Here is a 17,413-nt window from a genome sequence, read left to right on the forward strand (position 1 = left end):
TCCTCAGTTGGCCTGAGTTTTAGACCATAGCAGCAATTTGGCTCTGTGAATTTATTTTCTTTCAACTAAGACTCACAATGGAGGCAGCAGAATGCTGTCTGACGTACAGGAAGATTCAGAAACCTGTTAGCCGAAAATGTTAAATACGAGAAATATTGTTGGCAGCTGTGTTTAGCACAATTAGAATGCCATGGGATACCAGAAGCACTGTTTCTTTTCTGGCCTTTCAGAAGCCTTGGATTTATCATTTATTTATTTTGTTTAAGTTTTACAAATGAATATAGTAAGTAGGATTATTTCAGTTTTGTACTTAAGCTATAACACATAGAACCGTGAAAAAAATGGTCTCTGGGAAACGTATTCTTGATGAAAATAAAGGTGTATAGAAAAGCCTATGTTTTACCCTTTAGATATTTGATATACTATATGAATGAAACAATTCTTGAATATATATGTAGTGGCAGAAGTTTTCCAAGAAATGGGTAGGCTTATGAGACTGACCTTTAACCTCAGAGTGAACTAACCATGATATTTTACAATACACAGAAATCATTAGGAAATTTTGTCTTATGAAATGTAGTTTTGCCTAGGCAAAAATGTCAACTCCAACCTAGTTAAGAAACAAATAATCAGGAGTAGTCTGTATTTTAGTTTTTAAATGAATTTGCTTAAGTCAGTTTACCTTAAGTATATGCATCTAGAGGTCTGGGGAATTAAATTTATACTTACAATTTTATAGTATCATCCCATGACTTCCACTTTTGCTTAACATTTACTAAAACACAAACATAAACTCAGAAAATCTAATTGGAGCATTTATTTCTAGTATTCTGAATGCAAGTGGTTTTTTTTTTTCCCAAGTAAATTCTGAAATGATCACATACGGTTTTATTATATAAAAGAAGGTAACAGTATGACCTCTTTTAAAATATATAGGTAAATGATCCTAGATGATCACATAAATGACTCCTGTGATTAATTTTTTTTTACTACTTTTTACTACTCTCTAGCAACAGAATGTAAGATCACTACTAGTTTGGCAGGAAAACCAACATAGAATTGAAGTCCAAGTATGAAATCTGTAAGTCATTAAACAGACTTGAGACTTAATCACTATGATTGAAGTATTTCTTCGTAGAGGCTGGATCTCTTTATTGCATTGATTAAATGCAAAATATATTCTTCCTTTCACTGGGGTGAAAGCAGTAGGTTTTATGAGAGCGGGTTTTTTATGTTGTGTAGTAAGCAAAATAACACTATTCAGGAAGGAGTCAGCACTTGGCGGTTACCAAACTTTCACACACAGAGACCCAAACAAAAGTGCTCGCCTCTGGCTCAAGTTGTAAATTGGGAAACATGAATTCCTGAGAAATTGTGAAATCTCCCCAGCACTTCCCCAGTTGGTGTCTTCTAATGCTTTAGCAATGTTAATAATAAGAACCAGATCTTTAAAAATCTGAGCCGTCGTACAAGAATACAGAGTTGTTCTGTATAAATTGAGTTCAAATCATTTCCCCTCGCCCCGTCTCTTCCGGGACAGAATAGAGAAGCTGGAACATCTGTAGGATTGAAGACAGAACGTTTCCACTCAAATGTACATTAGGCAGTATCCTTCTGTAGGATGGTGAGTGGGAGGATGTGGGGGCTTTGCTCAAATAGAACCTATTCTGGAATTTCCAAGAGACTGAATGTCCTGTGCAATGTCACTGCACTCCTTAATCAGGAGGCTGATGCCCTTCACCCCCTGCTGGATCAGCTCTGGCTCACTGGAAGCATCTTCCACTTGGGTATCTCCTGAATCATCCTGTCAACTCTTGGTGTATTTTCTCTTCTTCCCGGCCTCTGAGGATAAGCTTATGATGCTCTGTTCTTGCTTTCATTCCTCAACTAATCTATAGCCCATTCCTCCCTCATGTATGCCTTGGTGAGTTTCTGTCTGCCTGCTGCTGCCACAGCCCCCAAAGCCAGAATTACGTGTGTTTGTTGAGTTCCCTTGCTAATCAATTCTAACAACGCACTAGCAGTCCCTCAGGGTGGGAAACTGAGAAATGGGACTTTGGAGAACATAGAGGAAATGTAGAGAGGAGGGAAGAAGGGTAGACTGGCAACCTTCCCTTCATGCTGCTTTAGCTAAGCAACCCTCAGAGGAACATCTGCGCTTCAGACCCTTCTCCTACCCTGCAGTCCTTCAAATGTCCCTTCTCTCACCATTCTTACTTGGAAGAAACCTCTCTGGAGAAGAGTGTTAACAGATCTTCCTACTACTCAAAACCACATGTCCATATAGTACATCTAACGGTCTGAGAGAGATTCAGTCCTCCTATGATCATAAATCAAAATGTGTATAAATTCTACCCATCTATAACCCTGAGTCTTGGGAAATAAAACCCAAACAAAACGAGAGAAAGAATGCACTTATAAGGACTGTGTTAATTGCAATAAACTTCCTAGGGTGGGTAGTGCTGGTGTTGAATCTGTGGCCTCAGGCTTGCTAAGCATTCGCACGCCCAGTGAGCTTTACCCCAGTACTGAATGACTGGCTGACAGATTTCTATTCTATTGGCAAATCTGCCCATCATACACTATGAACCATCTGTCCATTTTGTTACTAGTCCTGGGTATGCTGCCTAGTCCCCCTTTTTGATGGATTAATAACTGTCCATTAACAGCTCTTTTTTTTTTTAAGGAAATTTCTGAAGCAGTGAAGAGGGCTCAGTAGACTGAGGTTAATTTCCTTGCTTTATTAAGTTTTAGATACAAAAAGTTGAATGACATAATTTTCATAGTAGTAAATACGTCTTTTCGTTCAGTAGCTGTTGTTTTGCTAAAAACCACAAGAGAATTAGGAATGCTGTTATGCATTCAAAACTCAAATCGTGAGTGTGCTGTGTATGAGAAATCACAGTGACGTGGCTGGTTCAACCTGTGCATATTTCTATGACTGACAGTGAGTGTTGATGATTTGCTCTGCCTTTGTTTTGGCCAGAGAGGCACAGGAGTGGAATACAACTCTTCAATTGTACACTTCGCATAGCTTAGAGTTAAAAGTGTTGTTGAATGTTTATCATTGTTGTCCAGTTAAACTATATAATTTAAAATTCTCACCTTCTGTTTATTTAAATCATTCGTGTTACTTTAATTTATTTAGAGCTATTTGTGCTCAACTCGGGAAACATTTATCATTTGGGGCTATTGTTCCAGGTATGCTGAGCACAAAAGTAGGAATTATTCTTTTCAGTGTTCTTCCCTTTTTTCTTCCTTTGATTCAAATACAGAATAATCAAAAACCACAGAAATCTAACAATGAATGATATTTAAAAATCATATAGTTCAATGTTAGCACAGAAAAGCTGAGAACATACTACAGATTTTTTAAGTAGCTAAAAGGCTTGGAATAACTAATAACTATAAAACTTAGTCATTGGGGGTGGGTTTCACCTTAAAATCTCATACTAGGAGAGTTAATAGTTTTCTAAATAAGCATACATGTAAGATTTCACAGAAAAACAATTACAATCTGTTGCTAAAATTCCTTCCCAGGAAGAGTAAAATTTATTTCAGGGGTATGTATTTCAGATATTTCTACTAGAGCCCTGAAAATTGTATAGGAAATTAAACATTATGGTACTGTAATTATTTTGCTTCATTTGTCCACCAGAAAAAAATGAGCTGTTTTTCAAATTTAATTATTTAATTATTAGTACAATGTAGCCTTATTCATAATTACATAATATATAAATTTATTGTATAAGCATATAAATATTATGCCCAATATGTGATTTATATATTTCTATATAGATCTATATAAATATATATTATAAATATATAAGATGATGCATAAACATATTAACTACTAATATAATTATTAATTCTCAATCTGAGTTCTGTATTAAAAATATGGTATTAAAGAATTAACACTAAGCCAGGCATGGTGGCGCATGCCTTTCATCCCAGCACTCGGGAGACAGAGGCAGGTGGATTTCTGAGTTCGAGGCCAGCCTGGTCTACAAAGTGACTTCCAGGACAGCCAGGGCTATACAGAGAAACCCTGTCTCAAAAAGACCAAAAAAATAAAAAATAAAAAAATAATAAACAGTAAAATATTAAGAAATAGTAAGTACTAAGTATTTTGGTGAAGTTATAGGTTTACCCTGCTTCTGTAACAATGAAGTCACCTGCCGACTCTAAGCATTTGGAATCCTTTGACGCCCTGTAAACTGCATCAGTGAACCAGATGTTACCAAAAGCAAGGGTCTAGATAAACTTGAAGTATTTTCTTTTGTACTCAACCGGATCTGTCTCTAAAGTCTACACAGAAGCCTATTATCCATGAACCATGTTATGTCTAATAAAATTTACTATAGGATAAAAGCTAGCAGACAACTCTCTGATGAAGGTCAGTAATTTCATATTCACTTGTTCTGTTCTGCTCTGTTTTGTTTTGTTTTGTTTTGTTTTGTTTCGTTTTGTTTTACAAGACTTTTTGTCAGTACTAGGGATCAACCAGCACTGAGCGGAAGACCAGCCCTCCCTCAGCGAGCTAGACCTCAGAGGTCACTCCTTTCAGTTTTGCTTTCACTTAGAGAACTCAAGAGAAATGAACCTTTCTTTTATTAGATATTTTCTTTATTTATATTTCAAATGTTATCCCCTTTCCCGCCCCCCCCCCAACACATCCTCCCTCCCCCTGCTTCTATGAGGGTATTCCTCCACCTGCCCACCCACTCCCACCTCCCTGCCCTCAATTTCTCTACACTGGGGCATCTATCAAGCCTTCATAGGACCAAGGGCCCCTCCTCCCATTGATGCCTGACAAGGCCATCCTCTGCTACATATGCAGCTGGAGCCATGTGTACTCCTTGGTTGATGGCTTAGTCCCTGGGAGCTCTGGGTGGTCTGGTTTGTTGATATTGTTGTTCTTCCTATGGGGTTCAAATTCCTTCAACTCCTTCAGTCCGTTCTCTAACTCCTCTATTGGGGACCCTGTGCTCAGTGCAATGATTGTCTGTGAGCAAGAAATGAAGCTTTTCATTGGGTGACAATCACTTACTGAGGGCCTTCCTTGATGCCTGCATTACAGTAAACAATCTTGCCACATTACTTCAATCAGCTGCCTCATCCTGTACTCAGGATAAATGGAATGAAATTAGTCAGGTTATAAACAAATTAGGTCAAGTTCAGAGTTGAGGGACAGTACTGCAAAAATGAGCGTTGGGGTATAGCCCAGAACCACCTCTCCATAGCGCCTCATCACAACCATGGCTCCATGCTGTGTAGCATAAAGCATTTTAAGTATATCGAAACATGGATGTAAGTGATGATGCCATCAACTCTTAGCCATTCCCGAGGCTGTAGTTTGAAGCCTTTAGAAGCACTCACAGACTGGGTACACAGCTGTGGTTTTACCACTGTAATCTTGACTGTGCCACATGACAAGACTGTTCCTTGCATTAACATCTATGCGTTAGGCTAAGGTGGAAGGACGTCTACATCTACCAATCTGTGCTAAATTGGAGCTAGCATCAATTTAAAGGCAGTAAACGTTCCCTTTCCTAAGGTCCTGAGTAGTTAGTGAGCACCCTGTGGCAGCTGCTCGGTAGCCCTACTTTATACCAGTGCTACCGTTGTTATTCGTAGATGTGAATTTAAGATACTTCTGCATGAGATTGCTTTAGATGATTGCATAAGCAAATGAACATGAACTGTAGTTCTGCTGCAAGAAAAGTGTGGTTAGAATGGAAATGGAAAGTAAAGAGAAGGAGAAACCTTAAACATATGGGGGGAACGTGGCTGGGAATGGTACAGCCATTTTGGAAAGCAGCCTGGCAGTTTTCCAGAGAGTTCTTTGTCCCCCACAATTCCATTTACTGGTTTATACCCAGTGTGCATCACGCCCTAAAGAAGGAAACACTGAAATATCCTTTAGTAGACGAATGGATAAAGCAAATGTGCCCCACACCCACAATACAATGTTATAATATGGCTCAGCCCTAGAAATGAACATGGCACATTCTCAAACACACTTGTCATTAGGAAGAAGTCAATCACAAGAGGGCACATGTTGTGTGAGTCTGTGCATCTGGAACATCGAGGACAGGCAAATTCATGCAGACAGAAAGCAGACTAGTTGCACAAAGCAGCCAGATGACAATGTCGGACCCTGGTTGTGGAGCTTATGGGTGTGGGAGTCAAAAAACGTATTCTCAAGTTGGGAGTGATGGCCACCTGAACTTGTGTGTGCATTAAAATAAATACACACTGAATTATGGATATTAAAGGCTGATATAATATTTGAATCGTGTGCCAAGTTAAGCAAAGATACTTAAGTGGTCCCTTGTATTACGTATATATGTGTAGTTGGAACACAAATGTATATTTCAAATATTCATTAAAATATATTACGAAATAATTATGCACTATGTAAGCCTCAAAGAAACTCTTTATAAATACTGTGAAAGTGCAAGTGGACATTTGGTCAGCAAAACATATTTGTATTTAAAGCCTTCTTTCTCCTCAGGAAAACACAGAGAGCTAGTGTAACTCTTTTTTTTTTTTTTTTAAAGAACTTATCTAATGTGTATAAGTGCTTCGCCTGCATGTATTTCCATGTACCACATGAGGACCTGGCTGCCCATGGAAGTCAGAACAGGATATTAAATCTGTTGGCACTTAAAGACAGTTGTGAACTACTGTGTGATTTATAGGGACCAAATGTGGCTCCTCTACAAGAGTAGCCAGTGCTGGGGCTGGAGAGATGGCTCAGCAGTTAAGAGCACTGACTGCCAGCTATTGGATGGAACACAGGGCCCCCAATGGAGGAGCTAGAGAAAAGTACCCAAGGAGCTAAAGGGGTCTGCAACCCTATAGGTGGAACAACAATATGAACTAACCAGTACCCCCCAGAGCTTGTGTCTCTAGCTGCATATGTATCAGAAGAGGGCCTAGTTGGCCATCACTGGAAAGAGAAGCCCATTGGACATGCAAACTTTATATGCCTCAGTACAGGGAAATGCCAGGGCCAAAAAGTGGGAGTGGGTGTGTAGGGGAGTGGGAGGAAGGGTATGGGGGACTTTTGGGATAGCATCGGAAATGTAAATGAAGAAAATACCTAATAAAAAATGAAATAAAAAAAAGAGCACTTACTGCTCTTCCAGAGGTCCTGAGTTCAATTCCCAGCAACCACAAGGTGGCTCACAAACATCTGTAATGGGATCTGATGCCCTCTTCTGGTGTGTCTGAAGACAGCTACAGTGTACTCATATACATAAAAAAAAATAAATCTTTAAAAGAAAGAAAGAAAGAGAGAGAGAGAGAGGGAGGGAGGGAGGGAGGGAGGGAGGGAGGGAGGGAGGAAGGAAGGAAGGAAGGAAGGAAGGAAGGAAGGAAGGAAGGAAGGAAGGAAGGAAGGAAGAGAGAAAGAAAGAGTAGCCAGTGCTTTTAGCTGCTAAGCTGCAGAGGCTAGCCCTTGCTCTCTATATAAGACATGAACTGCAGAGGCTAGCCCTTGCTGTCTATATAATAGGGACTCTAGGATAGCCTGATGGTCCTCGCTGAGCCACTCAGGCTGTATAGGGTTTATAGAGTCTCTGCCTCTGTTAGTTCCCACTGTTGCTACCACAAGTCACCAGAAGATGGGTAGTTTGAAGCAACAGTGAGTCATGCTCTCATTGTTTGGGACTTAGCGACCAAGCTCTTATCAGTTTACTATTGTGTGAAGGGTCAGAGGTAAGGCAGGAATGGGTGTAAGCAAAAAGAAATCCACCATATTGCCTACAGGATCCGACCTTCTGAAAGGGTGGCTTTCAGATGTTCCAGATGGGAGCGGAGTAGGAAACTGTTTTTAATCATTTTTAAGTGAGTTGAGGCTATGTAGCCAAAGTTACTTAAGTTAATTTATTCCATTCCTATCCTTCTCCTACTCTCTTCTGTGGTCATCTTATCTATCTGATACTTATTTTAAAAAAATCCAGTTTCTTGCATTTCAGCTAATTGTTTAGTTAATTTTATTTATCAGATAGTAACATTTTAATGTGACTATAAAAATCAAAACTTGTATTGAAAAGATGTAACACACTCACACCTTTAATCCCAGAGCTTCAGAGGAAGAAGCAGGTGGATCTCTATGAGTTTGAGGTCAGCCTGGTGTACAAAGACGGTGTGGGGCCAGCCAGGGCTACATAGTAAGACTCTGTCTCCAAAAATAATAAAGAAAAAAAAACAGAAAGAGGGAGGGATAGAGGAAAGAAGAAAAAGAAAGAAAAGAAGGAAGGAAAGAGAGAGAGAAGAAAGGAAGGAAGAAAGAGAAAAAGAAAGAAAGAAAGAGAGAGAAGAAAGGAAGGAAGGAAGAGAAAAAGAAAGAAAGAAAGAAAGAAAGAAAGAAAGAAAGAAAGAAAGAAAGAAAGAAAGAAAGAAAGAAAGGAGGGAGGGAGGGAGGGAGGGAGGGAGGGAGGGAGGGAGGGAGGGAGGGAGGGAGGGAGGGAGGGAAGGAGGGAAGGAAGGAAGGAATGAAGGAAGGAAGGAAGGATTGAAGGAAGGAAGGAAGGATTGAAGGAAGGAAGGAAGGAAGGAAGGAAGGAAGGAAGGAAGGAAGGAAGGAAGGAAGGAAGGAAGGAAGGAATTTAGAGAGGATGTTTCCTCTCTGCTCTACTCTATCCATTTCACCTCCTTGGGTGACCTTCTCACTAGGTTCTGGCTCACTTTTCCTGTTTCCTTCCATACCTGTTCCGAAATGTATGTGTTTGTATCATTCTTCGTTTTATTTTCATAGAAGGTAACATACTGTCTACCTGTGGTTCTCAGCTGTGGACAGCCTTATCACCTAGGGATATCTGTCCCCTTTGGGAGACTTGTAGACAATTTGTGATCCTGTTTGAGGAGATGCTACTGACATCTAGTGGATAGATGCCAGGTATACCACTAACCTTCCCTGAGCAGAACGCCCTAGGCAAGGACAGATCATCCAAAGCCCAGCCTGTCAGGCTGTCTTTGAGACATCCTGATCACAGTCTGCCTTTACATTTTCCTTTTGAGCTGGATGATGATCACAGAACTCACTCTGTATTACTTCCTGTGTGCCTGCCTGATCACTGTAGTGCATCATAGTAGCTACAGACAACTGAATGAAGAATTCTCTCGGCCCAGTCCTTTCTCTTGGTTTTGAATATCTTAACACCGCAATTTGCACTGTAATGGGTACGCTTAGGCAAGTTTCCTTTGGGAGCATACTTAGGAGCATATTCTCCGAGAAAATTCCCAAAAGTTAGTCAAAAAGCGAATGGCATGTCAAATTGCCACATTTCCACAAAGGAGGTTGGACTTTCAGCACTGTATGGGAACATCTGTTTTTCCCCATGGACCAGTCAGCTGATAGAATTATCAAGCTGTTAAACTTTCCCTCTCTGATGAACAAGAACATTGATGTCATTTTAATTTACATTTTCCTATTAATGCTTTGCCTTTCAGTTTGTTCACATGGCTGTCAAAACTCCAGGTTTTGTGTTTACTGCAAATAATTTTTGATGGTCAGAAACCATTGTAATCAAATATGTTTGCATGAGTCAGGATCATGTAGATGAACAGAACTGATGGAACAAAGATAGATAGATAGATAGATAGATAGATAGATAGATAGATAGATAGATAGATAAGAGATAGCTGAATGATAGATAAATAGATACATAAAATTTAGATAAGAGATAGGCAGATGATAGATAAATACATAAATAAGAGAGAGATTGATAAATAAGAGATGATAGATGATAGATGATAGATAAGAAATAGATAAGAGTTAGATAGAAAAATAGATAAGAGATAGCTATAGATATTGATTTAATTAAGAAAATGATTCAATTAAGAAAGAATATACCTATGTGTATATGTGTGTGTATATATATATATATATATATATATATATATATATATATATATATATATATATATGTGTGAGGTTTATTAGAGTGGTATACAGGCTGTGGTCCAGCTAGTCCAACAATGGCTGTCTACCAACAGAAAGTCCAATAATCCAGTTGTTGTTCAGTCTATAAGACTGGATGTCTCAGCTGGTCTTCAGTATATGCTGGAATCCCGAAGAAGTAGGCTCTCATACCAGTGAAGGAATGGGCTTGCTAGTGAGGAGAGAGCAAGCAGGCAAAGACAGCAAGCTCCCTCCTTCTCTGTCCTTTATATAGTCTGTCACCAGAAGGCTTAACCCAAATTAAAGATGGATCTTCCCACCTCAAAAGATCAAGATTGAAAGTGTGTCTTCCCACTTCAAATGATCTAATCACGAAAGGAAGTTCCTCACTGCTGTACCCAGACCCTTGGGTTTTAGTTACTTCCAAATTTAGTTAAGTTGACAACCAAGAATAGCCATCACAATGGCAAAACAAAATATTTTATCTATAGAAAATATCAAATGTTTTTTTTTTTTATAAAAAGCTTTTCTCCATGTGTATCTGGGTTTTTTTTTTTTTGCATAAACCAGGTATTATTTTGAAGTCTGTCTAAGAAACATCACATAATTCTACAAATTGAGTGTTTAAAGTCAGTTGTGTTCCAGACATCGGAATGTCACCCTGGGGGAGCTGACATAACCTTCACACGTGTGCTTGGTGTTTTCTAGGCCTTACATGTCTCTTGGAAGTCTCCGGGATCAAGTCATTTACCCTGACTCAGCGGATGACATGCGTGAGAAAGGTTATACTGACCAAGACCTAGAACGTATCCTGCACAGCGTGCACCTCTACCACATAGTTCAAAGAGAAGGAGGTAGACTGTGCCATTACTTTTAAAATGTGGTTTAACTTTATATACAGAGCAAGTCTGGGTTATGTGTGGTGGTGTGTGCCTGACATCTTAGCACTTGGGACACGGAGGCAAGAGGGGCAGGAGCTCAAAGCCATCATCCCCTCTGCAGCAAGTTTGAAGCTAGCCTGGGTTACATCAAAACTTTGTCTCAAAAAATCAATTAATTAAATAAATAAACTTAGGGAGTACTAGTTACCGGATACCCCGATATCCCACATAAACAGCCTACAGGCTGGTTTCCCCTTTTGCTGACAGTTTATAGGTCTCAGAGTGTCGTGGTGTACAGGATGTGATATTCTCACCTGGGAAAGCTGCTGGCTCTCTCCTTCTCCCTCTTTGTCCTTCTTGGGCTTCATGTCAGATCGTCTCTGTCAGTCAATCCTCTCTGGAAGCACCCTCCCTGAGACACACTGAGGCGTCCTTCACAGTGGGCAACCCTGGTCAAGCTGACAATAGTGACGACTGTCCCAGGTGTCTATATAAAGTCTGTGATTTTGTTTGAATATATGAGATTATTAGACTGTAAGCGTGCAAGTAGAGGTTTTATGTTTTTTTCCATGATTGATATCTTGGTTTTGTTTGTGTTGTGTTTAATATGGCACACTACAAGACTTTTACCGAGTAACCATAATGCCACATCTGGCGTCTAAAGACCTTGATATTTAAGTGTACAAGTGTCCTGAGTTCGCTGACATTCTAGATGCATGCAGACTGTATGATGAACTATTTGCTTTCCAAGCTCTCTCAGCTTATGTTAAATATAATTTTTGGAAGTGGATCTCAAACAACTTGTTTGATTTAGTCTCACAATCTTTCTAATACAGAGAGAGAGAGAGAGACAGAGAGAGACAGAGAGAGACAGAGACAGAGAGAGAACAAATAAGAGATTACAGAACATAGAACCTTTGTTGAAGGTTCCTTTAGAATAAGAGATATATGAAAGAGTGGCAATATGCAAACATAAGAGCTTTCGATCCAATTATTTTCTAATAGCTGTGCTTTCAAATGTTTGGTTAAGTCATACAATATTATAGCACAGAAAACTACCTAAAGAGCAAGCCAGAGTTCTCGGTTGGTTTGCGCCTGCACGGATCTCATGCTCTGTTTCCCAGCCTAATTACATTATTTTGAAAGAGAGAAAAAAAAGTAGAGTAGATGCTTGAGAATATGGGCTTTTAGAGTTAAAGAGTAAAATCCTAATTAGCACTGCTTTCTGAGTCCTCAGTGGTAACATAGGGATAACGTTTATTCAACGTTTATGTAGTGATACATTTTTTTCAGCATTGCTGTGAATATTAAATGAAACTGTATGTGTAGCATTTACTGGGCTGGCACGCGCACAGCAAGTGCACATGGATCATGAGCTGATCCATACAGTAAGCAAATGAAGCCAGCAAGAAAGACACCACTATATCTCTCTTTATGATGTCTGCTCCTGGACGGAAGCAGGTTTTCCTTTAGCGTCATATGGCCAATCCCGTCTCAGTTTCAAAATACTTTGACAGTATAAAGGTTACATATTATGGGAAGATTAATAAATAGAAATTTAAAATAAACATGAAATAATCCGTTTTTTTAGAAGTCATTCTTGAATATTTTTAAGGTGTGCCAAGTCTAGAGTTTTATACCTCCTTGCCTAGGACACATAACAAATTTTGTTTGTCCTTTTTCCCATAAATAAAAGAGTCTCTGGACCTTAGTAATATAATAGGACCAGTTATAGTTTGTTGAGTTTTATTGCACAGAATACACCATGTTCAAACAATTATATATTATTTTGTTTAATGCTCATGGAGCTTTGCTCTCTCCATTGTACAGATTTAAGTCTGAAAGACTTAACACTGGGCATAGTCGGTGATGTGCCCATGTCTCCTAGCTTTTCTGACATAAGAACCACTACTTAATTTCCCACAAATACATCTTTCCTAAGACACTAGTTTTATGTAATCTGTACAAACGAAGCATCTAAGCAGTCCTTCCTACCACTGGGATCCAAATCCCTTCCCCAAGTCATCAGTTGCACTTCATACTTACTATAAAGTTTGGCCACAGAAAAGTATTATTTCGACATTTCTCTTTTTTTTTTTTCAGAAGCAAGCCAGCATTTTTAGGTTTCAACATAGTCTTACAAAGATCTATTTTTAAATAATTTAGAGCCTTCTGAAGAGATCAATCTGATGTTGTCAGTGACAAATGATGTTAAAGTCTTTTGCTCTAGATACTGCTGTATTGATTTTTTTAAAAAAGATTTGCTTCTAGTTTTGCAGATGTATGTTGGGAGGTAAGGGCAGGTACAAGTGCAGGCATTGGGTCACTGGGAGCTGATGGTGCAGGTGGCTGCGAGCCACTTAACATGGGTGCTAGGAACCAAACTCAGGTCCCCTGCGTGGGCAGTGCATGCTCGTAACCACAGGATCATCTCTCCGGCCCTGGTATTATATCTTCTTGTCCCGCATTTCTCTCACCTCCCCTACCTCCTCCTAGATCCTTTCTTACCCTGCATTTCTTTACATAGGTTACTTTTATTGTGTTTCCTTTTTAACATTTGGGACAGAGAACACTTCCAGACTTTTTCAAAATTTAAAAACAGCATAAGATGTATCCTCAAAAATAACCTTCCCATCCTTGTTCTCTCTAATTTTCATCTTCCTACTTTGTTTAGTTTCTTATGCATAAATTTCGGCTTTTTTTTTTTGACACAGAGTATCACAGCCTAGCCCAGGCTGGCCCCCAACTCATGCTCCTTTGCCCTTGCTCCTGTCTGGGGATTACAGGCGTGTTACACTGAGCCTGGTGTAGTTTTACACTTTCTAAAACATGCAGTAAATTTTATAACAATCCCTAAAGGAAGAAAACCTTAAAAACATCAAGATGAATCCTGATTTAACAGCATGCATTATTCGGTCCAAGGTTCTGACCTTTTGCATGCTAAAAAATAAATCTGTATACTTCCTTTTAATTAGCAAAAGAATTAAGTAATTGATCTGATCGTTTGGTTTTTTGGGTTGTTTTTTTTTTTCAGGTACCCACGGTAATAAAACAATAAAGATTCTATGTCTTCTTGTAACCTAAAGTCAGGTTTACTTAGAGAGGTTAATAATGAGGAACAGGCAGCTAAGGGAGAAGGATGGGTGTGGGGCACGTCCCTTCTCCAGTGGGAGAATTAACCCCAGAACACTGAAGATGTGGAAATGTTGTCTTCAGTGTTTGTCAAGTATGGGCAGTCATTTTCTCCTCTAAAAAAAATGGATTCTGCAGAACTGTGATTTTGTTCTTAAGTAATCTTTTCTAGTTAATTATGTAAGATGGTCACTTTAAAAAAAGATCAAATATTGCAAAAGTGTTAACTTGAAAAATAAAACTCTCAAAATTCCACTCCCAGATGTGTGCCTGGGAGGTATCTGCACGTTTTCAGAAGTGCAGCCATAATATATGTCGTTCTGACACTTGGATTCTCATTGAAATTTTTCTGGTATTATTTTCATATTAGGATAGAGAAATAGACCTATAGATATTTTGTGCCTGCTTTGCAAATTGATATTAAGCAATCAGTCACTAAAATGTTTTAAGAGATAGGTTGCATAAACTGTGAAAACATTAAATAAGCCTAAATATAGACCCTAGCTCTGAGAGATAACTATAGCTCAGATGTTTCTGTTTCTCCATGAGTTTTGGACTACCCACTTGTAAAATGCAAATAAGAGGAACTCTCTTATAACCTGCAGAATAATAATAATAAAAAAAAAGACTTGTATAAAGTACCAGGCTTGTGGGAACTTTTTAACTTAGTTCCTCCCACACTGTGTGGGGGCTTGGCAATTGTCCTATGAACATTAATAGTAGATCATTTCTCCCACTGCCCTCCACAAATCAGCGGGTGTGCATCAATCCTTTGAACAGGCAGAGTAACAAACGTGCCTTATTGGTGGCAGTGTTTACAACTCTTTCAAGGCATCTATCAGTGTAAGGAGTCACTACTTTTAAAAGAATATCATATTTAAAATAAAATCCTCACACCCGTGGCTCTCAAGACCATCCACCTGCTCTGCAAACTACAAGGCTCCTCCCATTTTCAATCAAAATAGTCCAGCAATCTCTCCTGCAGAATGGGATATGGTAACAAGTTGACAAGCATCTACAACCTGCATGCTTATTTGTTTGTTTGTGTGTATTTTTTTTATTTATTTTCTAGGATGGGATGCAGTCATGGACTGGAAAGATGTCCTTTCAGGAGGGGAGAAGCAGCGAATGGGCATGGCGCGGATGTTTTACCATAAGTAAGTATGCTACGTTCAGGGAACTATAGCCACTACTGATAGAACAAGATACTGATAGAACTCAGCAGGATGCAGCAGTCTCATCTTAGGTTAGATACCATGTGACTGGAAGACTGGACAGATGGCTCAGTGGTTAGAGATGCTTCCACCAATGATCCCCTAGACCTTCCTAATGCTGCCACCTAACACAGTTCCTCACGCCGTGCTGACCCCCAGCTATAGCATTATTTCATTGCTCCTTTGTAAGTGTCATCTTGCTACTGTTATGAATCATACTGTAAATATCTGATATGTGATCCACCAAGGGGATCGCAACCCACAGGTTAGGAACTGCTGTCCTATGTCCATGGGGTGGAAGGAGAGACACAACAACTATTGCACATCGTCTTCTGCCTTCCACACGCACCATGGTGCAAGTGCTCAAACACACGTTCACACACATACATACAGGCAAATGATAGGGAGCCAATAAATCCATAAAGCATTTTAAAACCAAAGGTGGGAGAAGACAGAGGGACCAAATGGCATGTTGAAAAAAATATATCTTACAGGAGGTGTGAAAAATCTGTACTTTTAGGTTTGCTTAGTATAAAGTATTAGATTCTCCAGGTATTTTAGTTTTTAGCTGCTTTCTATTGAGTGACTTAGATAAAAGACTGTTTGGAGTGCTAGATTAAAGGTTTATGTGTTCTAAAATTTAAAATAGGATTTTCCTAGATTTAAAATATGAAGAATGTGTAACCGCTGAGTATCTGGTGAAACCAGTTGTTCCACATTTGGGAATTTCTCTGAATTGTTAAATTGGATCTAAATCAGACTCTCTAAAATATTACCAATAATTATACCGCAAATACATTATTTTATGTGCAATCCATTTATAATTAATTATAAATGAGACATCAGAATAATTCAGTTGGATCTAAATCAAGTTTAAGTGGCCTCTTAATCTAATTTTCCTTCCTCAACTGTTACAATTAGTGAAAAAAAAGAATGTGCTTGCACACGTCTTAGTGAACACAGAAGAAATAATTTTTTAATTTAATTATTTTATTTATCTGTATCCCAAGTGATGTCTCCCTGCCAGAGTTCTTCATCCCCTTTGCCTCTGAGATGCTGCTCCCCCATACCATTTCCCGGAATATTGAGTCTCTACAGGATTAGGTGCCTCCTTTCCCACTGAGGCCAAACGTGGCATTTCTCTACTACATATGTGCTGAAGGCCTCGGACCAGCTGGTATATGCTCTTTAGTTGGTGCCTTAGTCTCTGGGAGCGCTGGTCTTTCTTTGGGGTTGCCATCCCCTTCAGTTCCTTTAATCCTTTCCCTAACTCTTCCCTAGGGGTTCCTGCCTTTAGTCCAGTGGTTGGCTGTAACTATCTGCATCTGTCTCAGTCCACTGCTGGTAGAGCCTCTCAGAGGACAGCCATGCTAGGCTCCTGTCTGCAAGTACAATGTAGCATCAGTAATAGTGTCAGGCTTTGGTGCCTGTCCATGGGATAGATCTCAAGTTAGGCCAGTCACTGGATGGCCTTGCCTTTAGTCTCTGCTCCAGTTTTGTCCTTGCATTTCTTTTAAACAGGAACAATTCTGAGTCAAAAATTTTGAAGATGGGTGGGTGTCCCCATCCCTCCACTGGGGTCCCTGTCTTAAGTTAACTCAGACTCAAAAAGACATTCATTGTATGTATTCACCAATAAGAGGTTATTAGCTGAAAATTATAGAATACTGTTGATACAATCAACAACCCATAAGAAGTTTAACAAGAAGGAAGACCCAAGTGAGGATGCTTCAATCCCACTTAGAAGGGGAAACAAAATAATCATGGAAAACAGAAGGAGGGAGGGTCCTGGGTAGGAGAGTGAAGGGTGAGGAAAGGGGGCAGGAACAGATATGAAGGTAGACAGGAAAGAAGCCCAAAGGGCCAGGAGAATGAATGGAAATATTCAGCTGCCAGGGGTCAGGAGAACCTCTAGAAAGTCCCAGAGACCTGGAATGTGAGAGACTCCCAGGACTCTATCGGGGTGACCTTAGCCAAAATGCCCAACAGTGGGGAGATGGAACCTGAAGAGACCACCTCAGTAGATGACAAGAAATAATTTTTTATAGAGCTTTTCTCTGTGACATCAGCTTCATAGACTTCAAGAACTCTAAGCCAAAGCTCTGCAGAGGAAATCCAGACACTGTCCTCATTCATCCGTTCTGTTTGTCACACTCTTTTCTGAAATGAGAACTTTTCAGAGTGACGTAATGTCTAAATTTCTCTTGGGGTCTAAAACCCTTTTATACCTATTTATTCAAACACAAGATGAGTTTTACAGATAAAGAAAGATC

General features: G+C 39.4%; 1 protein-coding gene across 1 annotated transcript in view; it reads left to right on the forward strand.

Moving 5' to 3' along the window:
* Abcd2 (ATP binding cassette subfamily D member 2) overlaps nt 1–17,413 on the forward strand; it is a 48,547-nt gene that overhangs the window by 18,809 nt on the left and 12,325 nt on the right. The window contains exons 7-8 of the mRNA XM_021183973.3: nt 10,622–10,767; nt 14,999–15,083. Of these exons, the coding sequence (XP_021039632.1) occupies nt 10,622–10,767; nt 14,999–15,083 (231 nt within the window). The remainder of the gene's footprint in view (nt 1–10,621; nt 10,768–14,998; nt 15,084–17,413) is intronic.

Source organism: Mus caroli, unplaced genomic scaffold (assembly GCF_978045245.1).
Source record: "Mus caroli unplaced genomic scaffold, Mus_caroli_1 scaffold_16, whole genome shotgun sequence".
Classification (NCBI taxonomy): Eukaryota; Metazoa; Chordata; class Mammalia; order Rodentia; family Muridae; genus Mus; species Mus caroli.